General features: G+C 54.4%; 1 protein-coding gene across 1 annotated transcript in view; it reads left to right on the top strand.

Annotated features, from left to right (window-relative positions):
• The window catches only part of WNT7A (Wnt family member 7A), a 58,276-nt gene extending 45,314 nt beyond the window's left edge, over positions 1–12,962 (top strand). Inside the window, exon 4 of the mRNA XM_031471005.2 lies at positions 12,212–12,962. Within this exon, the coding sequence (XP_031326865.1) occupies positions 12,212–12,691 (480 nt within the window). The 3' untranslated portion in view covers positions 12,692–12,962. The remainder of the gene's footprint in view (positions 1–12,211) is intronic.
• Positions 12,963–25,781: the final 12,819 nt, after the last annotated feature.

Genomic DNA, 25,781 nt, shown 5'->3' with positions numbered 1-25,781 from the left:
ACAAGAAGTCGTGCTCTCTGGCCTCTTTTTATCAGGTGGTGCCCTGAGGTCAGAGGCAGGCAAGCTGTGATAGGGACTAGGCGGGCCAGACAGGGGGTGTGCCCTGTTCCCTTTCCCTTTGGCCACCTCTGCCGTCACCAGCATGGAGTGGCCAGAGGTAGGATTTGACCCGGGTTGTTGGGCTACCTGGCCCTGACACTGGTGCCCCCTCCCCTGCTTCAGGCTGCCTTTTGTCACAACGTGCGGCCATACTGAGACTGGTGCTGATTGCCTGGGTCCCTGCTCATCACCTGGGACACAGACGGTCCAGAACTGACCTCTCCCTGCGAGGAGCCAGGATGGCCAGCAGTGGAGGGGATCAGATGGACAGAGGCAGCAGATGCCCAGCTGGCCCGGAGCTGTGGCCTCCCGCCTCGAGGGCCTGGCCTCCCCAAGGCCCTCTGATCTGCTCCCTGCTGTGACTTAACACCCACAGACTGAGGATTGGCTGCTGGGTTTACCTAAAGCATCTCACTGCACAGATCAAAGGCCCCCTGTGCCCGCTGGGACACTTTAATCTGTAAGAGAAACCCAACTCAAGCCGGCTTAAAAACAAAGGGAATTTGTTAGCTCATGGACCCAAATGGTGCTGGGGTAATGAGCGCAGCGCCAGCCTGACCCAGGAGCTGAGTCCGCACACCCCGCACCCCATGTCTCAGCTCTGCATTGTTAGTCAGACTCGCCTGCCCGTCCACAGCTCCGGCCTCCACACCCCTCCCCGTCACATCGTCACATCGGTGGGAAATAACCAACAGTTCTTGTCTCCCGTTTGCACCGAATCCCCAGGACTCACTCTGATTGGCCCTGACTTGCGTGAGTCACAGCCCGTCCTTAGCAATGCCTAGTGGGGACTGGGAGCGACAACCAGTGAGATTGCTACTTTAGTGTCCGTGGCTGGGGAAGGCCTCACTGGGGAGTCAGGGGTTACAGGGCTCAAAGGCCCCACCGCGCTGGCTGTAAAACGGGGCGTGGGGGGAGGGGGCCAAGAGTGGGCCAGGGGGGAGAGGTCCTTGCTAGAGGAGCCCTGCTGGGGCTGGGTGGGGCAGGGGCAGCGCACCCCGAGGGAGAGGTGGCGTCGGTGGAGGCCCTCAAAGGGCTGGGCTGGGCGTGGGCAGAGGTGCACTCCCAGAGGCGGGGCCGATCGCCGTGCGGTGGGGAAACCCTCCCGGCCTGTGCTGGGGGCGTTATGTCCTCCCGGGGGCAGCGAAAGGGAGCAGCAAGGGAGCAGCGGAGTTCCACCCTGGCACAGGGCTTTGGATTTTAAAGCTGAGACGCCTCTCGGTGCCGGGGAGGCGGCAGAGGCTCCTGGCTGCAGGAGCACTGTGGGGCACGGATGTGTGGGAGCTGGGGGTCACTGTCTGGCCTCCCCCCCGCCAGAACCCCTTCCTTCTCCAGGAGGCCCACCCCCAGACCCCCTGGGCAGCCCTGAGAGCCAGGACAGCCCCGGAGGCCAGCTCCAACAGTATCTGTGCAGCGTGATGAATCAGGAGTTTTCCGGAGCCAAGTTTCTCCTAAGGCCCCTCCTAGGACTGAGAACCCCGCCCTGGTAATTCTGGGCTCTGGGCAGCACCTGGTACATTGTTGGCACTTCCTGGGGGACCTGTCAGAAATTGATAGATTTTTCTCCCTCCAGTGGTGCGGAAAATCCTTCCTACTGCTCCAGACAGGTTTGGGGCTGGGCTGGGGGACAGAGAAGCCGACTGAGAGCAGCCCTACCCTACCTGGTGCAGGAACCCCCACTGCAGACCCCAGCTGCTGCACCCACGCCCTCCCAGGAAGGGGAGCTCACACCTCCCGGCAGCCCCTCCAGCACTGGTCAGCCCGTGGGGATGCTGGCCTCTCGGAGAGCTGGGATCTGCTGCCTGTGACTCCCCTCTCGGTCCTGTCCTCTAGACAGATGCACAGTCCCTCCCACTCAGCCTGCCCCAGGACAGGCCTGCAGAGTGTAAGGGGGCAACGACCAGGGCCGCAGCAACTGCCTTCTCTACACTGAGCAGCTCCAGCTCCTTCAGCCTGGGCTCTCCTGCCCCCTTCTCTCCACATGCTCTCTGGTTCCATCCGTCTGCTGGGGTGGAGTCCAGTTCTGAAAATCAGAGCAAGACCATCTCCTCCCATATCATGAGCGCTAGACTCAGTTAATCTGGCCTGAGATGGTTGGCTTTTTAGCAGCTTCTTTGCTCATAGTGAGCTAGTGGTCATCTAAAGCTTTCATCTTTCTCCATCTCCCATCTTCTGCAATCATTTTCTTTTTAATACCCCAAATTATAGGTATTTGTCCCACTTTTGGCTGGTTTCAACCACCTGTTTCATTTAGTCTCTGGAAGTGACTGAATCCTGACTGGGATTACCCCTGTGGACACCCGTGCTGACTAGGGCCAGATTTCAGTGGCACCAAAAGACCCTTTTGCTCCCCAGAGGCCCCTCTTCCTGGCCACTCAGCGTGCCTGGAATGTCCTCATGATGCCCTCAGCTCCTGCACTTCCTCAAGCCTGGCCCCTCTCCTGGTTCCCTGTCTTTGTGCGCAGCCTCCATACCCATCAGAGGCCCGTGAGTCCCCCCACGGTCCTCCCCCACCGAGTACACCCTCTTCCCTCCCCTGCCACTGCCTTCCTCCGAGACACCATCCTCTCTGGCCTGGGTGATGGGGACAGCTTCCCTCCAGATCTCCATCTAGCCACTCTGACTCTCTGACATAATTTCCACTCTCTCTGGAATGATCTTTCAAGGTGTCAGTCATACCACGTCACTCCCCTGCACAAAAGCCCCTTCATGGCACTTCTCAGCTCACGGAAAATCCAGATACCTTCCTGACCTGAGCGTCTGGCCCTGCTGCCTCCCAGCTCCAACTCCCTCTCACAGTGCCCCAGCTACACCTGTCTCCTCCCTCCTCTCCTGGGCAGGCCACATCCCTCCCACCTCCCTCCTCTCCTGGTGGGGGGGGTGGACTACATCCCTCCCACCTCCCTCGTCTCCAGGATGGACCGCATCCCTCCTACCTCCGGGCCTTGGCACGTGCTGTTCCCTGGTGTGCACTGGCTGTCCCCCAGTTAGGGAAGTTTGGCTGATTCTAAGGTATCCTTGCCTTGTCGGGGAAGGCTTCCTGGAGCTGCACACAGAGCAGCTCCTCCTGGGTCGCATTTTCTTCGCGCTCTGTTTCACTCTTTGCAGCACTCACCCACTTAGATTTAGGGGGAGCATTCATTCCCTGGCTGCTTCTGGCGTGGGTCTGCAGGCTCAGAAGGCGGGGACAGCATCTGCTTGCATCACGGTCCTCCCAGGGCCTCCCCAGCAGGGGTGATGCCCGCAGCACACAGTAGGTACTCAGTGCAAAGTGAGTGAGTGAAAGGCACAGGGCAGCAGGCACACTAGGTCCTTCTTTCCTCTTGCACCTGGCCAGCACCTGCTCCAGGCCAGGCGCTCGGCCCGAGGCTGGGAGGTGGAGGGGCAGTCCTAGCCCCAGCCCCCGAGGAGTGTCACAGGTGGGCTTCTCTGGGAGCAGAGGCTTTCTGGTCCAAGCTGTTCACTAGGGGCCGGTGAAGGGAGAGGCAGGGAGCAGGTCGGGGCAGAAGTGGGGCTATGATGCCGGCCCCGCAAAGCCTCGGTGGGGGCTGTGGGGCAGGTACTGCCCATCAGAGTGGCCGGACCGTGACCCCTGCCCCTCACGGTCCCAGCTGCAGGCAGGGTTGCAGGTATCTGTGGCCGGGCCAGAGCCCTGGGGATCTGGCAGCTGGAGGCTGTGTGCTGAAGAGGGCCCCTATCACTTACAAGCCCCAGTGTTAGAGATTAGAGATTTGCAAGCTGATTGTTAAACCATTAGTAGCTTAAAACTGGCTGTGGTGGGAGCATTTTTATCCCACAGGAATTGGCAAACACTGCAAAACAGGGCTTTTTTCCTGTTTGATACCCTGTTTACCAGCACATGTAGCTGTGAGGGGGGGGTCTGAGTGGTCTATCTCCACGACCACCCACCACAGAGAGCTGCTAGCCCGATGGGGATGCTGACAGGTTAGACGGTCATCACGGGGACAAGGTGAGAAGCGCCCAGCAGCCCAGGACGCCCAGGGAGACCCGAAGGGGCTCAGTGACTGCCCTGGCAATCCGGGAAGGCTTTGCGGAGGAGCTGACTTTCTCCTCTGACGCGGCAGAGCAGGCGAGTGGCACAAAGGGCCACCCTAAGAAAAGCAAGGCCCTTGGTGCCGGCCACCCTCCCTGGAGGTGGCTGCTACTATCCGTGCCTCATGTCTTCTTCCAGAGATGGTGCTCCAGGCTCTTGGGGACACGCACGTGCAGGTCTCTTCTCTCTCGCATCAATGAGCCCACGTTCTGCGTTCTTTCCTGCACCTCTGTTTTCTCCACCACGTACCGCACTGGAAAGGACAGGGCCGCCTCGTTCTCTCTGGCAGCTGCAGGACACTCCAGTTTAAGGCGCACTGTGATTTGCAGAACCAGTCCCCGTTGCTGGACCTTTACATTCTTTCAGCCTTTTGGTGTTTCAGATACTGCCTCAGTGAGGCTGTCATTTTGCACATGCAGGAGCCTCCCTAGAGGGCACATATTCTGCGGTGGAATTGTTGGGTCGAGCTTCTGTAATGGCAGTAAAGATCGGCCTTCCAGATAAGGACCAGCAGGTGCCGAGCCCAGAGATGGACGAGGAGAAAAGAGCTAAGGCTGGGAGTCAAGAGGCGGGGCTCGTCCTTGGTTATGCCCTGAGGACTATGTGTCATGCTGGGGTCGAGGCCAGGACCCCAGGCACACTCCAGCTGGGAAATTTAGTAGAGTTTCATCGGAGACTGCAGGCCAACAACAGATGAATAGGTGGATAGAGGGTGGCATGTCCCTACAATGGAATATTATTCAGCCATAAAAAGGAGGAAAGTGCTGACACACACTGCACCCTGATGAGCTCTGAAAGCATTATGTGGAGGAAGCAGACGGGACACACAAAAAGCCGCATACTGTACGAGTGCATTTATATGAAATGGCCGGAATAGGCAAATCTGTAAAGACAGAAAGTAGATTAGTGGTTGCCGGGGGTGGAGAGGAAGGGAGAAATGGGGGGTGACTACTGATGGCCACGGGGGCTCATTCAGGGTGATGAGGAATGTCCTAAAATTAGATGGTGGTGATGGTTACACAACTCAGCATGTACTCAAAACCACTGAATCGTAATTGTTAAGCAAGTGAATCATACGGTGTGTGCATTATACTGCAATAGAGCTGCTTAAAAAAGAGAGATTGCTGGGGTGTGGGTACAGCTCAGTGGTAGAGCACATGTTTAGCATCCACAAGGTCCTGGGTTCAACCCCCTGTACCTCCATTTTCTTAAAAAAACAGAAAAAAAATTTTTTAAAAAGCCCTCCCCAAAACCAGATTGCTACTAAGTACAGAGAACAGGATTAAAGGAACCCAGGGGGTGGTGCAGCTCCCTGGGGCTGGCAACAGCGGGGCCATCACTCCTCAGGCCTGAAGGACCAGGAGGTCGAGCTGCTAGCATCTCAGGGGACTGAACAGGAAGGCCGTCGGAGCAGGAGCTGTGACCTTTGATAGGGGAACACAGCCACCCTGTGGGCCAGGGGGGAGGAGCAGGAGGAATAACTACCAGGACTTCACTCCTGCCCTCGGGGCCCCTCCAGTCCCTCCCACCTGGAAGGGCTGCACTCAAACCATCCCACGGCCAGTGTGCCCTGGGCCAAACCACTTACCCATAGGAATCATCGGGGGACTAGAGCCAGCTCACGGGGGCGCAGCACAGTCAAGCTGCCTGGGGCAGGGAGCTGGACGGGAAGAGTGGGGAGTGGCCTGGAGAGACGCACAGAGGGGATCCGGCCCCCTCTGTGGTCTTGGTTATTAAACCCCTTTGTTTCTCTGAGCCTCAGTTTCCTCACCTGTGAAATGGGATGGAAATGCCCATCTCTCAGCAGGTGCAGGACACTCAGATGCTGCAGAGGTCTGAGAACACTCTGGGTTAAGAGCAGGGTGGATACAAGGTCAGGATTCTCGGAGAGCCAGAGGCAGCCTTGGAAATCATTTAGCTCAAACCCTGGAGTTCACAGTGGGGAGACACAGGCCCAGCGAGGACACCGAGCCAGCAGCAGGGACGGCCAAGTCTCAGCTCCAGAGACAGTCCCTCCTTACAGCTTCTCTCCTGGGATTTTTTTTTTAAATATACTATTGTTTCATGGCAATTTTAGGTTCACAGAAAAGCTGAGCAGAGGGTACAGAGATTTCCCATATACCCCTGTCCTCACATACATGTCTCCCTGCACAAGAGAGAGCGGTGCATTTGTTACAGCCTCTGTGAGGTCTTTTTAAAATCATAAATCCTGCTCCTGGCCGCCACTGGCTTCCCTGTCCACACACAATAAAATCCCATCTCCTGGCCCAAGGAGACAGGGTGACTAAATGCCATGTGGTGGCCTGGATGGGGTCCTGGAACAGAAAAAGGACATAAGGTATCAACCAGGGGAATCTGAATGAAGTATGGACTTCAGTTAATAATAATAAATTCACGTGGCCTCATTAAATCATTTCCACACTTGTGTAAGACGTTAGTCCTAGGCAAAGCTGGATACAGGAGGTGTGGGAACTCTGCACTCGTCACAATTTTTCTATAAATATATAACTTTTAAAGAATAAAGTTCATTTTTAAAAAACTGAGTAAGAAAAACCGTTGCACCTCTTTAGCACGGCCCATAGGCCCCCGGGGGGCGCCCCCCGCCCCGCCCCCGCGCAGTCTCAGCGCCTGGGCGGCAGCCTGGTCGCCGCCTGGTCTCCGTCCTGTTCTGCAGAAGCCCGGGGTGCTCTGCCCCGCTTCCTCCAGGCGGAAACGAAAGTGAGAGCGAGTCTGCCACGTGCCGCCGGCCTCCCCCGGGCTCCGCCCTCGCTCTCCAGCCCTACTCCTGTCCCATTTTCATCTCACCTATTCTGTTACTTGAAGCAGGTGCTGGCTCCTCTCCCCGCCACCCCAGGCTCTTTACATGGGTGGCAGCTTCATCTGATTTCCTCTTCCCAGTCCCCAGACCCGCATGGTGCCGGCACACAGTAGGTGCTTAGCACATGCCCTCAGCTCCTATGAAGGCCAGTCCCTGCCCTGCCTGACCAGAGGAGACAGGTAGGGGAGAGGAGGGAACACAGCCCCCTCGTCGTCACCGGAGGCCCCCGACCACTGTCAGGTGGGGCGAGAGGTGGAAGGAGAACCAGGCGTGTGCTGGCCCTGCTGAGGCCACGTACCAGGCACCACCTGCCAGACTCGGCCTCACCATCTAGTTCTCATTTGCTTTCCTTTTGCAGGGGGCATCTCCACATCACAGGGTGGTACAACGGCAGAGCCCGAGACCCCGAGAGCCCTGATGGCCCCTCTCCCCTGGGCCCTCTGACATCCCCTCCATCCAGTAGTGCAGGGTGGGTGCCCAGCCAGGCAGGGCCTCGAGGACCCTGAATGTTCAGGCTGGTTGCGTGGGCTGGGTGTCCTGGTGATGCAGGAGTGTGATTTGTCCCTGGGCATTTCCTGAGAGCACCTGCCGTGCGCCCGGCAGCTGGGCCGGGGCACGGAATCACGTCCTCTTAGAGCCTGAAAACCTCAACCATTCGACACTGAATCACAACCCAGGCTCTTCAAGTGTAAGGGGAACCCCAGAAGACCCCCTGGGCAGCTCTGACGCTGGGAGCCAGCCTGGCCCCAGGATGGGAGCAGAGGGTGCAGAGAATGCGGCTGTGTCTCACACAGGCTCCCTCTGCTGTTGTCCCTGCCTGGGGAGAGGGCTTGGTGCCCGTCGGGGTGACCAGCCCTGGCCAGGGCAGCCATGATCACGCCCAGCTTAATGCGGACATAATGCGGTCACTGAGGCTCTCAAAATGCAGAGCTTGCAGGGTTAACGGGCTGCGTGTCATCTGATTAGGGACCATACACAAATCCCGCCACAGCCTCAGGCCACGGGTGGCCACAGAGGGCTGGGAGGCCATGTGCAGGCGGCGGCCCCGCCCTGCCCACCCGGCCCTGCCACTGGGGCTGGTGGCTGAGGAAGCATTTGTTGTCACAGACCCACAAATACAATGCACACGTCCTCACTACAACCTACCGGGGACTTAAAAAAGGTTGTCACAGTATAGTTCACACACTGTACGACACACTCATTTAAAGTGCACAGGTCAACACTTTTTAACGTATTTGGTGACATGTTCAACCATCACCATGATCAGTTTACCTCGCAAAGAAGCCTGTAGCATTTGGCGGTCACCCCCTATTTCTCCAGCCTCCTCCCTGCACACTCATCTACCTTCAGTCGCCACTGATCTGCCTGTTCTGGACAATGCATCCAAATGCAGTGGCGCAGTACGCAGTCACTTGTGTCCGGCTTTTCCCCCAAGCATCCTGTTTCCAAGCTCCGTCCACATTGTAGCAGGTGTTGGCACTTTGCTCCTTTTTATGGCTGAATAATATTCCACGGCAGGGATACGCCACATTTTACCTGTTCACCAGCTGATGATGGTCGTTTGGGTTGTTTCCACTTAGCACTTTGTGGCTGTTCTAAAGAATACTGCTGTAAACACTCCTCTGAGTTTTTCACGTGGACGTGTGTTTTCATTTCTCCCGGGTATACACCTGGGAGCAGGCGTGCTGGGTGTCTCGGTATGCCCGAGTGGCTGCAACAAAATGCCCCAGACTGGGTGGCACAGTTCTGGAGGCTAGAAGTCCAAGATGAGGGTGCCAGCACAGTGTGTCCTGGCAGAAGGTGCTCTTCCTGGTCCCGAGCAGGGGCCTCCTCTCTGTGTCTGCACACAGAACAAGGGGCGAGGGGTCTCTCGTGAGGCCCTGATCCCATTCACGAGGGCTTCACCCTCATGATTTGAGAACGCCCCCAAAGGCCCCACCTGATACCACTCTGGAGGTTAGGATTTCAATGTACTGGGGAGTGGGGAGGGGGAGACCCAAACATCGAGATCACGATGCTGGGTCACACGGTGACCCCACGTTTAACCCTTTGGGGAACCGCACCATTTCACTTCCCACCAGCTGAGGGTGAGGGTTCCCATTTCTCCATGTCCTCACTAACAGCTCTCATGTCTGGCTCTCTCCCTGTAACCGTCCTAGCGCGTGAGGGGCACCGTGGTTCTGATTTGTGTTTCCCTGGCGGCTAATGGTGCCGAGCCTCCTTCCACGTGCTCCTTGGCTCCTGTACCCACTGCATTTTTACAAATTCCAGAACCCCGGGCGCCATCACAGTCCCTCCCCCCTCCCCAGGGACACCCACTGTCCTGGTCCCTGTGACCCTCGTTCCTTACTTGTCATTACACACATCCCCTCCATCTGTGCCCCTAAACAGCACAGTCCAGTTTTGCCGCCGTTGAACTCCAAACACCTGACGTCACTCTGTGGTTTTCTTACCATTGCCTCTTCCCTCCGTGTCTGAGGTTGGCCTCTGTCACCGTGGCTGTTCACTGCCGCTGCCCCCGTGTGTCCTGTCCCGCATGCACCTCTGTTGATCCATTTTACCGCAGATGGACAACAGTGCCCAGTTTGGAGCCATCACGGACGCAGCTGTGCACACAAGCCTATGGTTCCCTGGGGCACACACCTTGGACATGGCACGTCCGGGGCCCAGCTCCTTGCACCTTCAGCTCCATCTGGCCCCGGTCAGTGTTCCCGGTGCTCTGCGTCCTTGCCAACACTCAGTAGTGGCAGAATCAGAACACCCCCGGGCATGTGTGTTGACGTCTCTAACTGCACTAAAATCTCCATCAGCCAGGCCTCAGAGACAGTCCTCAGCCCCCAGCACACAGCACCCTCTGAACCTTGCTCACTCTTCCCCACAGTATTTAGGCCAATGCGAAAAGTGGGCTAGACATCTGGGAACTGTCTCCTCCCTGACGACCAACAGACACCTGTTATCCGGGGGGTGCTCGCCCACTACCAGCTGCACGTGTGCAGAGGTCGGATGCAGGTGTCAGAGCTCAGTAAGTGCTCCGTCCCGCAAGGTGTCCTGGAACCAGAGCATTCCGCCAGCCAGGACCCCTGTCCCCAGACGCCCAGGCTGCCTCCGGCATCGCTGCTTGCTTGATCGCAGACACGGGTTGAAACACAGGGACCTTCCCTTCTGCTGAGGATAGTGACCCGGCACTCGTCACCTCCTCCTGCGGCCAAGCATCTGGGGCTGGGAGGACCCTGGACACGGACCCACCCCTGGACACGGGATTCTTACCCTCTCACATGTGTCCCCAGCACCCGCACAGGCCCAGGTCCAGAGGCAGAACTAATGGCTATTTTTTGAATACCTGATTCTGTTCCAGCACCCTAACTTTTGTCAGAAAAGATGGAATTGCATTCACTCTGTTTACTGAAGGCCACTGAGGCCCAGAGAGGGGCTATGACAACCCCAAGGTCAGCAAGTAAGCAGCCACCAGGCACTTGATTCGCACCCCTCGGCAGTGAGACCCTCGCCTCCGAGCGCCTCACGGACCAGCTCTGGGAGTCAGCCAAGCCTCAGCCTTTGCCCTGTGACATGGGGTCACGGTAGCCCCGGGAGCTACATGAGGCGCGACGTGTGAGAGCGGGGCCCAGGGCGCGCACGGGGGAGGGCTCGGGGTCCAGGCGCTTCCGCAGTCGTGCACTCAGCCTTTCATCAGACTCAAGGCAGCCTGAGTCTGAGCGAAGGACCACGAAGACGCTCAGGTACCGTGACCCACAAAGTGTCCACTAGTACATGAGTGCAGCCACATGCCAGCGCCTGGCACACGGCGGTCAGTCTCTGTTAGGATGAAACCAGGCTGAAGATAATCAGAAAGTAAGAGAAGCTTTAGTCCAAAGGTGCCTCCTTCACTGTATGTACAGTAAGAAAGAGGGAGGGAGGGAAGGAGGGAGGGAGGGAGGGAAAGGAAGGAAAGAAGGAGGAAGGAAGAAAAGGAAGAAGGGAAGGAAAGAGACAAAGATTAAAAAAAAAATCCTGAAAACAATATAAATACCCTGTTCTGTGGGGCAGGCAAATGTTGGCTTCTCCTGCTGCTGGGATGTTCCAAAGCAGGGCCAGCCAGATCCAGCACCTGGACCGTCTCTGGCCCACTGCCCTTCCGTGTGAATAAGGATTAAGTGGAAACCAGTCATTAGTTTTGCCTGCCCTTGAACTTCCTACCAGGGGATCATACAGTACGCTCCATTTCACACCCAGCGTCTTTCTCTCCACGTTGCACCGTGGAGATCCGAGCTCCTTGTGTGTACTCAGAAGCTGACTCGTTCTCGTTTCTGCTCAGACTTCACTGTATGATTGTAGTTAAGCGCTGTCAGCATCTCCATCCTGCCTGCGGGGAAACTGCAGCTCTGTGCTGAAGCTGCCCGAGGGCACACAGCACGTTCCTGTGAGATCTGGGGGTCAAACCTGGGGCCCGAATGCTTTTTATGCTGCTGCCTCTCATGCTTTGATGCTGGAAGCCCAAGAGGTGTTGGGACTCAGAAGAAGGCGCACAGCCGCTAGCCTGGGCGCCAGGGTGGGCTGCATCAGTGTCAGGGCTCCCAGACTCGGGGTCCGCTGCAATCACAGCTCTGGAAAGGCAGAGCTGAGGTCAGGGAGGCAGCAGGGAGCAGTAAGGACTGTGGCAAGTTGAGGGATGCCAACCCGTGGGAGAGGAGGCAGGTGCTGGTACAGCTCCCGGTACTCCTGCCACGTGACAGTGCTGGCAGCGGCTGTGGTGAGCCAGACACAGCAGAGCTGCCCTGCTGGCATTTGTGGCCAACTCCTATGCCAGCAGGTGAGCACCCGGCCGCACTGGCTATGAAATAATTTGAATATCGCTCCAGAGTGGCCAGATGCGCTGTTTGACAAAAAAAACCCTGAAAATCTGTCATTGAACATCTTCTGGTTTTTAAATGTTGGTTCAAAAATGATTTGAAGCCCGTGCAGCACAGAGAGAACCTGTCTGAGGTCTGGACTGGCCTGCACTGATCTACGCACCTGTGCAAGGACCACACGGGGTGGGGAGGCAGGGAGGGAAGGCCCGTCCCGGTGGAAGGCACAGCACGGAGGCGGCAGGTGAGAGGGGTCCGAACCCAGGTCTGGGCTTCCCGCACCAAAAAGAGAAACTAAAGCCAGAGCTGGCCAGGCGGGCAGGGGGTGGGCGGGCTGGGGTCCCCGGGCCGCCACGGCCAGTGACGTGCACTGTGCTCTCCCCGCCCGCCCTGCAGATCCTGGAGGAGAACATGAAGCTGGAGTGCAAGTGCCACGGCGTGTCGGGCTCCTGCACCACCAAGACCTGCTGGACCACGCTGCCCCAGTTCCGGGAGCTGGGCTACGTGCTCAAGGACAAGTACAACGAGGCGGTCCACGTGGAGCCCGTGCGCGCCAGCCGCAACAAGCGGCCCACCTTCCTGAAGATCAAGAAGCCGCTGTCCTACCGCAAGCCCATGGACACAGACTTGGTGTACATCGAGAAGTCGCCCAACTACTGCGAGGAGGACCCGGTGACGGGCAGCGTGGGCACGCAGGGCCGCGCCTGCAACAAGACGGCCCCCCAGGCCAGCGGCTGCGACCTCATGTGCTGCGGCCGCGGTTACAACACCCACCAGTACGCCCGCGTGTGGCAGTGCAACTGCAAGTTCCACTGGTGCTGCTACGTCAAGTGCAACACGTGCAGCGAGCGCACCGAGGTCTACACCTGCAAGTGAGCGGCGGGGCGGGCGCCGAGGACCGCCGCCGCCCAGGCCGCCCTCCCCCGGGAGCCGCAGGAACGCTCCGCTTGTCTTTCCTGCTGTGGGGGCACCTCTCGGGCTTTCCCGCCAGGGCCCCGCGTAGTCCAGGCCACACCGCCCAGGACCCTCCTCGGCCGGAGCAGAGCCTTCATTCCCGCCAGGAACTCTGGACCCCTGGGCCTCATCATAGCAATATTTAACAGTTTATTCTGATAAAAAATAATATTAATTTATTTAATTAAAAAGAACCCTTCCACCTCATCAGGATCCGTTTTCTGCAATCAAAGTGGACCGCTAGCTTTCCTTGCAGGATAAGTTTGTCGCTAGGACGAGGAGCCGAGTAGACCTGTGCGTAACTGCTCTTTCCACAGATATTCCTACTAGCTGATTTGGCAAGTACCCCCTTGCAGCACTAGGTGTTTCAAGTCCCAGAGCAGACATCCTTTATACGTATATAGATATATACACACACACACATATTTTTTTGCTGTTTGCTGCTAATTATTCAGAAATTTAAGCTGGTCCAGAATTGGGGGCGTTTTCCAGAACACGTCCCCCACCCTGTAGTCCTCCCCAGCTCATGCGTCCCCACTAGAAAAGTCCAGTTTGGGATACAGAGAGAGAGGAGAGGGAGCATTAAGACTCCCAGCAGCTTCCACCTTCCGGAAAGTGAGCCACTGGATAAGAGAGAATATTTTGTAAGAGACTATTTTTATATGAATATTTTATTTATATCGAGTCTGCCTGTGTCGTTCCACAGCTTGTGCCACTGCTTAATTCTGGTGCTCCCTTTGGGGTGAGGAGGGGCAAGGCCTGGGTGTGGGGTCAGGCCCCACGAGGACCCTCACATGGCTGAGTTCTTTAGCTCTGATGGCCAAGTGGGCGAAAATGGCCCCGGATGCCTGGCTGCGGTGTCCTTGGTGTTGCCCAGGAAGGAAGCAGCCCCCAGCCTCAGCCTGGTGAGCTCAGACCGGGTGAGTCGGGTCCCCGAGTGGTGACCTCGTGATGAGCCACGTGGTGAGCAGGTTCGTGCCCCTGGCAGTGTGTGACCATCACAGGGACAGGTCATCGCCACTTGGCAGAAGCCAGCTCAGGGAGCCCGCTCACCAGGACACCCTGCCGGTGCTGTGTCCCCGGGGCAGTGAGGTGCAGTCCTCGGGAAGGGGTCCCATGAGCAGCAGGGCCCAGCAAAGCTTCCTGGATGTCACAGTCCCAGGGCAGACTGGCAGAGAGAAGTGTGGACGAGGCCTCTGTTCCAGGTCCACCTTCATCCAGTGCCTCTCAAACTGGAAAGCTCTCCTCCAGGAGGCTGTGGATGTTCTAATGTGTGTCCATGTGCATTTCTGTGTGTGTGTGTGCGTGTGTGTGAGACTTTAGGAATCTTCGGGCTTGTCGTGTGACTGCACCTTCAAGCACTTCTGGGTGCTGGCATGCGTCTGTTCCCGGTGCTCCTGCGTGTGCCTGTCTGTGTCTCTCTCTCCACGTGCCTGGGAGATTCAGGGTGGTGTGTGCCTGTGCCTCTGCTGGTCCCGGGTGTCTCTGCTTGTGGGTGAGGGCTTGTGGTGTGAGGCAGCCTGCAGGGACCTTTGGCGATTGTGTTAAGCCACCAAGAGATGGCACCTCTGAACTCTGTGCCCACGGACGCTGATGAACTCAGATACCTCTGAGATCACAGCCCATGGCCCCATGCACTGGGAGCCCCTCAGTGTCTAGGCTGTGTCAGCACTGGGCCTGGATCACAGCATGGACAAATAAAATGGCTGGACGGTTGGTTGACCTCTTCCCTTGGACCATTTTTTTCTTCTTTACTTGGGTGCCAGGACGAGTAGGCTTGTAAAGGGATGAGTGGATGGATGGATGGATGGATGGATGGATGGATGGATGGATGGATAAGTGAATGGGTGGATGGAAAGATAATGGATGGGGGGGCTGGTGGGTGGGCCAGTGGGTGGGTAGATGGATGGATAAGTAGGGATGGGTGGATGGAGAGATGGATAGATAATGGATGGGTGGGTCAGTGGATGGGTGGATGGGCAGGTGGATGGATAGGGGAGGAGAAAACACGCAGAAGTTTCTTGAAGCTCCCATGTCACAGTTTATCTCTGCCTTGGAACACCTACAGTGTCTTCCCAATCACGCAGTCCTGGTAAGTCCTGGTCTCATGTCACCTGAGGATGGGGGAGGTTCTGACCAGATTCCCCAGATGATCATTTAACATTAATTCCGTGACATGGTATCAGATGTCACCCCATGTCCTCCCTTACCACCCAGGTGAGGAGTGGGCCTCCACAGGGCAGCCGGGCTGTGAGAAGAATGGTCGGGCTGGCTGCAGCCTTCACAGGGCTGCTTAGCAAATGGTCGGTTCCCAAGCCTGGGGGCTGCCCTCCCTCTGAGCGCCCAGCTCAGCTGTGCTCTGAGCCCCAGTTTCTTCATCTGCAAAGCGGGGGTCATAATCCCTACCCCACAGGGCTGCGTAGGGTCCTTCCTCCTGGTACTGACTGCCAGGCTCTTTGAGTTACAGAGAGATGGACCAATGCTAAATATTAATATTATTAATTATTACTATTCCTATTATTACTGTTCTCCCGAGAACAATGAGATTCCTCAGACACGGCTTGCGGTAATAAATATTCGGCTCTGTGTTGGGCAAAGGTATTTTCCCCCTCTGATTTATTTCTAAAGTGGTTTTTCAACAAAACTGACATTAAAAAGGCCAAAATCATAACAGGCTGAATCAAAAGATCAGAGAGCCCAGGACTATGGAGCCGAAAGCACAGAAGCCAGGGCCCAGGTGTAAGGAAACCTCGGAAAGCGAGCCACTCAGTCAAGCCCGTCGTGGGAATGTGGGAACGTGGGCTGCCCCGTGGCCAGACCTCCTGGTTTTTCAAGAGGCGCTGAACATTTGGATTTTTAAAGTAAAATATCCCACTTTTTCTGCACGTTGACAAACACCGTGAGGAAGGAGCAAAACACAACTCAAGCTGAACTTGGCCTTGGTGCCAGCGGCGTGCGGCCTCAGACCTGGACTGAATCTCTCATTTTAATGAAAGATAGAGAAACCGAGGCCCAGAGAGCGGCAGGGCTGCACACCAGGCCACACAGCAAGGCCAGCGGAGGGATGGCCCTGGCCAGGACGTGCGCCTCCTGGGGAAGCCCTTCCGCAGCCCCAGAGGCAGCAGAGCAGTTCGGAGGGGGCTTGGGAGGGATGACGTTCCTGACTGTTGTGCAGACATGTGTGTGCACACACTCACATGCCCTCTGGACTAAGTGTAAAAGTAGCTCAGGGCTCCCCAGGCCAGGCCCTGTATCTCCCCAAAGGCCCCTCAGGGATGGGCCTGGCACACGGCCCAGGGAACCCCGAGTCCACCCACACTCCCTGCCCCACGCCCTCCACTCAAGGGAACCCCTCAGGAGAACTGGGGCACGAGAGTCCTGGGGCGGAGTTTTTCTCCACCACCTGAGGCGGAGCCACCTCCTGCCACCTTCAGGCAAGCTTGTGACGTGTTTCCCGAGCCCCAAGGAGGACGCCATTCCCAGGGAAGAGACGTGACTGCTTCAAGGCCCCGCCACCAGGAAGTGAGGGTGTGGTCAGGGATGTCCCACGTCAGTCATGGCATCTGGTCCTGAGCCTCCCACCACCTCAAAGGAGGCTGAAGGAAGGTGGAACGGATTCAGGTATGGACCACACTGGGTGCCCACGCCAGACACTGGGTGCCGTCAACTGCTCCGTCCACCTTCCTGGGCGCACCCCACAGGTCACCGAGCCCTGACACTCCCCGGGCACCCCGCAGCCTGCCCGTCCTCCTCACCGACGCCAGCCACCATCATCTCTCCCCTGGAAGGATGTCACCGCCTCCTCCCAGGTCTCTGCCTCCACTTATGCGCCATCAAGCCAGCCTGGGGCCACCACACGCAGTCACAGCCCTGCCTTTACTCTCGTCCTGAGCTGCTGGAATTAGAGCCACATACCCTTCGTGGTGCGCCAGGGCTGCCGTCCAGCCAAAACTAGGGAGACACAGGGACTCACCCAGATAGGCACAGGCTTCATGACCAGGGCCCTTGGCCTGCTCACAAAAGTGTATCAGTTAGCTATTGCTGAGGAATAAAACACCCCAAAACTCAAGGCCTCAATGACTTCAAATAATGTTACTATTGCTCCTGAATCCATGGGTGAGTCGGGCCATTCTGATCTCAGCTGGGCTTCTGCACGCACCTATGGGCAGCTGTGGGTCAGGCAGGCGGCCCTGCTGGTCTTGGCAGAAATCTCCAGCAGGCTAGCCCAAGCTTGTTCACATGAGAGGAGGAGGATTCCAAAATCAGGAGCAGAAGCGGCCAGGCTCCTTGAGGCCAGGCCCAGCGCTGGTACTGCGTTAATTCTGCCATGTCCCCCGGGCCAAAGCAGGCTGTGGGGCCAGCCCGATCCACATGTCGGGAAGGAGACGCTCCTAACGGGGGGAGCAGCACAGCCACCTAACAGTGGGTGCGGGACGGGGGCACTCGACCACAGGGCCCGTGTGAAGACAGTCGCACCTGCTCTCCTGAGCAGGAACAGCCTCAGCATTGACCACACAGTGGGGACAGGGCCACTCCGTTTGATGGACCCTCCCACCCCGAACCCAGAGCCTTGGTTTCTCCACCTCCACCAGCTTGGTCCTGGAGTCAGTCTTAGGTTTTGTCTTGTCCGCCCCCTCCATCAGCAAGTCACACGTGACTGCTCTCTGTCTGCACGCCTACCAGCCACTGGTGTGGCTGAGTCTGCCTGAATTCTTACCACACCCAGTCCTCTTCTCCCAGGTCACACTGCTGGACCACGCTTCCCCTGTCCCTTGCACTTGGGAGTGGCCACGGGACTAGGCTCTGGACCATGAAGCAGGGGTGGTGTGCTTGACGTCTGGACCCATCAACATCTCCCACACTCTTTCCCTTCCACTGGCTTGACACAGCCACCCAGAGGGGTCATGGAGTGTGGGCAGTGGAGCCCCAGAAGGAAGGGCTCTGGGTCCCTGAATGGCCACCTGGAAGAGAGCCACCTGCTGATCCAGAACACCTAAGGGCAGGAAATACATGCCTCTTGTGGGGAGCCACTGAGATGTGGGAGTTCATCTGTGACAGCACAGAGCCCTGCCCTCACTAGCCTCCAGCCACAGAGGCCTCCCTTCTGTTTTGCCTGCCCCCAGGCCCTTGCACATGCTATTCCCTCTGACCTTTGCATGGCTGGCTCTTTCTGGTTAATAAGACTCAACTCAAATGCCAACATTTCAAGTATGTACTTCCAACCACCCTGGCTTCCAGCCCTATTCATCCACTATTTTTTTTTCTTTGTGGTATTTTCCACTATCTGAAATAATATTTCTCACTTATTAGAGGGTGTACAGTATAGTGGTCAAGAGCATGGACCAAGGAGCCAGATACCCTACATTCAGACCTGCCTCTGCTATCCACTGCTGTGTGGTTTTGGTCAAGTAACTTAAACTTTCTGTGCCTTCATGTCCCCATTCGTAAAATGGGGGCAGAAATAGAATTATCACAGTGATTAAATGAGCACAGTGCCTGGTACACTATAAAGACTAAGGAAGTGTAAGTTTTGAGTATTACATGTTTATTAAGTTTCCTGAGTGCAGAAGTTCATCTGTCTTTGTGGCCACTGGCTCTCCATAGCTGGGGGTTAATATTGGTTGACTGAGAATGAATGACAGTAAAATGGACAACCTAGAAGAAATGGACAAATTCTTATAAATGTACAATCTCCCAAGACTGAACGAGGAAGAAATGGAAGATATGAACAGACCAATTACCAGTAATGAAATTGAATCCAGTCATTAAAAAACTCCCAACAAATGAGAGTCCAGGAACAGACGGCTTCACAGGTGAATTCTACCAAACATTTAGAGAATAGTTAATTCCTATCTGTCTCAAATTACTCCAAAATATTGCAGAGGAAGGAACACTTCCAAACATTCTATGAGGCCAACATCACCCTGATGCCAAAACTGAACAAACATATCACAAAAGAGGAAGATTATAGGCCAGTATCACTGATGAACATAGATGCAAAAATCCTCAACAAAATACTAGCAAACCAAATCCAACAATACGTCAAAAGGATCCTACACCATGATCAAGGGGAATTTACCCCAGGGCTGCAAGGATTTTTTTAATATCTGCAAATCAATCAATGTGATATAGCACATTAATGAACTGAAGGATAAAAACCATATGATCACCTCAATAGATGCAGAAAAACCTTCTGACAAAATCCAACACACATTTATGATAAAAAAAAAAAGTCTTCAGAAAGTGGGCATAGAGGGAACATACCTCAGGGGGAAGGGTATAGCTCAAGTGGTAGGGCGCATGCTTAGCATGCACGAGGGCCTGGGTTCAATTCCCAGTACCTCCATCAAAAAACTAAATAAATAAATGAACCTGATTACCTCCTCCCTGCAAAAAAAAAAAAATAAAAATAAAAATAAAAAGAAAGAAAAGAGGGAACATACCTCAACATAATAAAGGCCATATATGAGAAAACCAAGCCAACATCATACTCAACACTGAAAAGCTGAAAGCATTTCCTCTAAGATTAGGAAAGACAGGAATGTCCACTCTCACCACTTTTATTCGACATGGTACTAGAAGTTCTATCCACAGCACTCAGAAAAGAAATAAAAAGAATCCAACAAATTAGAAAGGAAGAAGTTAGCAGATGACATGATACTATACACAAAAAAACCCCAAAAACACCATGAAAAAACTTCTAGAGCTCATCAATGAACTTGATGAATCTGCAGGATACAAAATTAATATACAGAAATCTGTTACATTTCTATACACTAACAATGAAGTATCAGAAAAAGGAATTAAGGAAACAATCCCATTCACCATCATATCAAAAAGAATAAAATACCTAGGAATAAACCTACCTGAGGAGGCAAAGGACCTGTACTCCAATAACTGTAAGTCACTGATGAAAGAAGCTGAACATGACAGACAGAAAGATACACCGTGTTCTTGGGTGGGAAGAATCAACACTGTTAAAACAGCCATGCTATCCAAGGCAACATACAGATTCAATGCAATCCGTGTCAGGTTACCAATGACATTTCCCCTAGAATTGGGGAAATTCTAACAAAAGATGCTAAAATTTGTATGGAAACATGAAAGACTCCAAATAGCCAAAACAATCCTGAGAAAGAAGGACAGAGCTGGGGGAATCACGCTCCCTGACTTCAGACTCTACTACAGAGCTACGGTAATCAAAAGAGCATGGTACTGGCGCCGAAACAGGCACACAGATCAATGGAACAGGATAGAGAGCCCAGAAGTAAACCCACACACCTATGGTCCATTAATCTGCAACAAAGGAGGCAAGAACACACAATGGAGAAAAGACAGGCTCCTCAACAAGCGGTGCTGGGAAAACTGGACAGCTACCTGTAAATGAATGAAATTAGAGCACTCTCTAACACTGTGTACAAAAATAAACTCAAAATGGATTAAAGACATGAATGTAAGACCAGACACTATAAAACTCCTAGAGGAAAACATAGGCAGGACAATCCTGGGTATAAATCACAGCAAAAATTTTTTTGAACCAGCTCCTAGAGTCATGGAAATAAAAGCAAAAATAAACAAATGGGACCTAATTAAACTTAACAGTGTTTGCACAGTTAAGGATACCATCAACAAACAAAAAGACAACCTACAGAATGGAAGAAAATATCTGCAAAAAATGCGACTGACAAGGGACGAATTTCTAAAACATACAAGCAACTCATATAGCTTAATATAAAAAAAAAAACAAACAACCCAATCCAAAAATAGGCAGAAGACCTAAACAATCAATTCTCCAATGAAGACATACAAATGGCCAAAAGGTACATGAAAAGGTGCTCAACATCATTAATCATCAGAGAAATGCAAACTAAAACCACAGTATTACCTCACACCTGTCAGAATGGCCATCATCAAAAAGAACACAAATAACAAATGCTGGTGAGAATGTGGGGAAAAGGAAACAGTTGTGCACCATTGGTGGGAATGTAAATTGGTGCAGCCACTGTAGAAACCAGGATGGTGGTTGCTCAAAAAATGAAAAATAGAACTACCATATGACCCAGCAATTCCACTCCTGGGTATATATCTGAAAAAAATGAAAACACTAGTTCAAAAAGATACATGTACCTCAGTGTTCATCACAGCATTATTTACATCAGCCAAGATATGGAAACAACCCAAGTGTCCATCAATAGATGACTGGATAAAGAAGACGTAGTATACATATGTTTGTTTTCATTTTCTTTTTCATTAAAGGTTATTACAAGATATTGAATATAGTTCCCTGTGCTATACAGAAGAAATATGCTTTTTAATCTATTTTTATATATAGTGGTTAGTGTTTTCAAATCTCAAACACCCAAATTTATCCCTTCCCACTCCCTTTCCCCCGGTAACCATAAGACTGTTTACTATGCACGACTAGAATGTTATCCTGTACACCAGAAACTGACACATCGTAACTGACTATACCTCAATTTTTTAAAAAAGATTGCAACAAGAATAAATTGTACAGCACAGGGAATGACAGTCATTATCTTGTAATCACTTTTAATGGAGTATAATCTGTAAAACTACTGATTTTACAGATTATATGCTCCACACCTGAAACTAATATAATATTGTAACTCAACTATAGTTCGATTAAAAAAACAAAATTTAAAAAGAAACAAAGATGTACACACACACACACAATGGACTACTACTTAGTCATAAAAAGGAATGATTTTTGCCATTCACAACATGGATGGACTTGGAGGGTATTATGCTAAGTGAAATAAGTCAAAGAGAAGTACTGTATGATATCACTCATATTTGGAATCTAAAAAATAAAACATACCATTGAATATAACAAAAAGGAAACTGACAGATATAGAGAACAAAGGTGTGGTTACCAGCAGGGAGAGGGAAGGGGGAGGGGCAAGACGGGGGGAAGGGATTAAAGGGGACAGACTGTTGTGTATAAAATAAACTACGAGGACATCCACACAGCACAAGGAATAGGGCCAGCATTTTATAATAAGTGTAAATGGAGCCTAACCTTTAAAAATTGTGACTCACTACATTGTACACTTGTAACTTATATAATATTGTACATCAACGATATCTCAATTAAAAAAAAAAACAGAAAACAAAAGGATGAATGAAGACCTGGAGGCTGTTCCCAGACTCATCAGGCCCCGGCCTAGGCCCAGGCTGGTGGGCGGTGGGCTTGGGCGGGTTTCTAGAGCCCAGGGGCTGGGGGACAAGAGGTGGCCTGCCCTGAGGCCTGCCCGCCTGCTGCAGGCGGATGGCAGTACAGGGACTGATTGAGCCCCTTGACGTTGCCATAGGCACATCTGCTCCAATGACAAGGTGGCCAAGTGGTTGCCATGACGATGCTCCTGGCCCCAGAGGAATGTGCTGGGACAACGGGAGAACTCTGCAGCCACACCGGCCCAGTCCCCAAGGCGGCGACCCACCTCTGACCCAGAGAAGGTGTCACACCAGTGATGTGAGCTTGCACGCAGACCATGGTCACGCACAGACACTGAGCAGGAGACCCAGAGGGACCTGCACGCCCGAGGGCCACACGCCAGGGGAGAGACCAGACACCCCCAGGGGACTGCAAACACACATCCGCCCTGGCTGGAGCCCCTGGCAGACCCCCACGAGAGGCCCTGAGAGTCGCGCACAGGCCGCCCCAAGGGGCACAGGGTCCCACTCACAAGACGCACACCCACTCAGAGGCCAGACTCGGACTAGGCAAGCCGTGTCACCTGGGAGGCCACGGCTTGACCTCCGCCGTTCACCCGTGGTGCCAGGCCCGCAGCGTGCGCGCGTGTGTGCGTGTGGAAGAGCGAGCACCTCTGAGGCCTGCTGCTGCCCCCGCAAGGCCCCTGCTCTCCGCCCCAAACGCAGGCCTCCGACCACCGCTCGTCCCTTTACCTGGAGAGACGGGGCGAGGTGCCGGCGTGCCCGGCGCCGGGGTGGCCTCGCAGCGAGGTGCACGGGTGGTCCAGGCGGGGCCCCCGCAGCCGCGAAGGCCCCCGTCGACCGGAGCGCGGCCGGGTCGGCCCCTCGGCCACGCACGGCGGGGGCCCGGGGGCTGCGGGCCTCGGCCTGCAACGAGCCTCAGACAGTGATTCTCAGGGGAGGTCCCGGGACCTCCTCCGGGAGCCAGGAGCCCGGAAGGGCGAGGCCCTTGCACGGGAACACGAAGGCAGCCGCACCTGCCCCGCGCGCTCCCACGGGCGCCGCGCGGACTCTTCCAGCGGCTCCGAGACATCGCGAGAGCGGGAGGCGGCGCGGGAGCGGCCCGCTGGCGGCTATTAGCCGCGCGTGCGAGAGGTTCGCGCCGCTCACAGCGCCGCGCTTCCCGGGCTCATTGCGCTGGTTTTAGAACGGCTGTTTCTCATTAAAAATGCATCATTTATGTAAGCATAGTGGGTTCGTTATCACTGAAAATGAATGCAGAAATGTTTCTATTTTTTCTCGGCTTTAATTTCAATTGCTGTAAATTTTGCAAGATAATCACATGTGCAACAGCTCTAGGTCTCCAATAATTTTTAAAATCGCTAACAGGCCCTGAGCCCCACGCCAACCCCCAACGGCATTTGAGACCTGCTGCCTTAGACACGTGGCTGGCAGCTGACAATAGTGTCTCCGCTCACCCGAATTCAGTAAATACTGTAAACAGGGAGGGTATATCGAGCCCTTACTCCAGGCCCTGAGCTGAGGGCTTCCGAAGGGCCGAAGGGCTGACTCATGGAGCCCTTACACCACTGCTAGGCGGGAGGAGCTGTTAGGATGGAGGAGGAAACCCAGGCTGCGTTTCCAGCGACCTGATGAGGGGCGGGGCCCGTGATTGGCAGAGTCAGGACTGAAGCTGAGGCAGTCCGGTCGGAGAGCCCCTCAGCCTAAACCCCACCGTCTCCGCCCTCCCTGTGCCTCCCTTTCCAAATAAGATACAGGTGCCCGGTTAAACTGGAATTTCAGATGAGCAAAAAAATTTAGCACAAGTATGTACCAAGCGTTACATGGGACATACTTACACTAAGTCATCATTTATCTGAAATTCAAGTTTAACTGGTGTCCTAGAGTTTTATTTGCTAAATCTGGTGACTTGAACTGTGTCAGGCCTGCCCTGGGTGCTCAGGGCCCCTGCCTCCTGGACATCTGTCCTGGGCAGCATGGCCTAGCCACTTTTTGGCTGTGCACCCTAGGGGCAGAACCTCCACCTCTCTGATCTGCATTACGGCCCCTCTCCCTAGGGCAGAGAGGAGGGGGTGGCAGGAGCTGAGTTCTTGTGGGCACTTTTCATTCTAGTAACATTTCTCCAAAAATTAAGTGTCCACAATGTCCACACACCCACCCCTGCATCCCACACCCCAGGGCTGGTGTGGCCAACATTGAGAGGTCCTAGAGCCACTGCAATCTGCCTGCCCCACCTCTCCCCGCCCTGGAAGACTGGGAAGGGCTGTGTCCTCTGCAGCCTTGCTCTGACCCTCTTAGGTCTCCAGGGCGGAGGCAGCAGGTTCTGGAACATTCACAGGTCCTGGGGCCTCCCCACCACAGTGACACCCATTTTACAGACAGGGGAGCTAAGGCGTGGTGCCCAGGGCCCATCATTTAGCACTAAATTAGGTGCCAGGCACTGCATCCTGAAGCACTAGGCCCTCCTTCCCGCCCCCTCCCAGGACCACCTTCTGGCTGGAGCTGCCCCAGCCCACCTGCCGGCCCAGTGCGCACACCTGGACGGGGGCAGAGAGGTGACTGACGGCAGACACTCTGACGCAGCTCTTGCCCTGGAAGGCAGCCAGGACTGTACGTCCGTCAGGGACGCGGCAGTGCTGAGTCAGTGCACACACCGGTGGACTTTTTCACTTAATATATAATTACTTCCTTGAGTAAGATCCTTTCTCCGCCAGCCTGGCCCCCTCTCTGCTGTTTCAGTTTCTGCCTTTGCCCTCTGAAAAGATGATCGATTGATGCAGTTAAGCACCAGCTACAGGCAAAGAAGGCCCAGGGTGGCAGGGACCCCGCAAAGTGCACTCGGGAGAGAACTTAGATTGCAGTCCAGACAGGGCAGTAGAATGTTCGAGAGCACAGGAGCTGTGTGATCTTACACAAGTTGCTTAACCTCTCTGGGCCTCAGCTGCCTCATCAGTTACCGACTGGCAGTGCGGGCCAGGCCCTTTTCCAAGCACTTCACACACAATCTCACACGTAATCCTCTCCACAGGCCATGGGGACCATCATCAGCTTTGGTATATGTGCTTACTGTGGCTCAGGTCTCCCAGCTCTCCGAGCCCCAGGCCCCCTTCTGGGCACACTGACCACTGTACTTCTCTCTCTCACAGCCAGACTGGGAGCAACTCAAGGACAGGGACCATGTCTGACCTTGCACCAAAGTCCTAGCACCCACACAAAGCAGGGCACTCTGTGGACACTAAATAATGCTTAGTGGCTGGATGGTGATTCATTCATTCATTTATCGCCAGCCTTTTGCTTTCTTCCCCACTGGGCTATGATGTCTTCCAAGTTAGGGATTATTTCATTCTGCTCTGTGGACCACGTTCTCAGCACCTGCCCAGCCCGAGCAGGCCCTAATAAATGCTTGTCGACTGAATAACAGAACAGGCCTTTGCACATGCTGTTCCCTCAGTCTGGAATGCTCTTCCCAGACATCCCCATGGCTCAGCCCGTCACCTTCTCAATTAGGCCTGGCCACCCTACTTAACACTGAAGATGCCTTCCTCCCTCCAAGACTCCAGCCTCCCTTCCCTTACTCCTGTTTCCAGCTTCTCACTCACTCTTGTGTTGACTGCTTATATACAGTCTGTGTTCCCACCACCACCAGGAAAAAAGTTGTTTTTTTTTTTAAACGTTGAGCTCTGGACTCCCCATTTTGCATAATTTCCCCAGTGCCTAAGACCGTGCCTGGCACGCAGCAGCTGTTCAGTAACACACACTGACTAACGGAACATGTCCTGTCCTGCCGGTGACTGCTCTGTGGTGTGGGGCCGGCTCC

Source organism: Camelus dromedarius, chromosome 17 (assembly GCF_036321535.1).
Source record: "Camelus dromedarius isolate mCamDro1 chromosome 17, mCamDro1.pat, whole genome shotgun sequence".
NCBI classification, from domain to species: Eukaryota; Metazoa; Chordata; class Mammalia; order Artiodactyla; family Camelidae; genus Camelus; species Camelus dromedarius.
The sequence above is the reverse complement of the archived record's forward strand: the minus strand, read 5'-3'. Positions and strand labels throughout refer to the sequence as shown.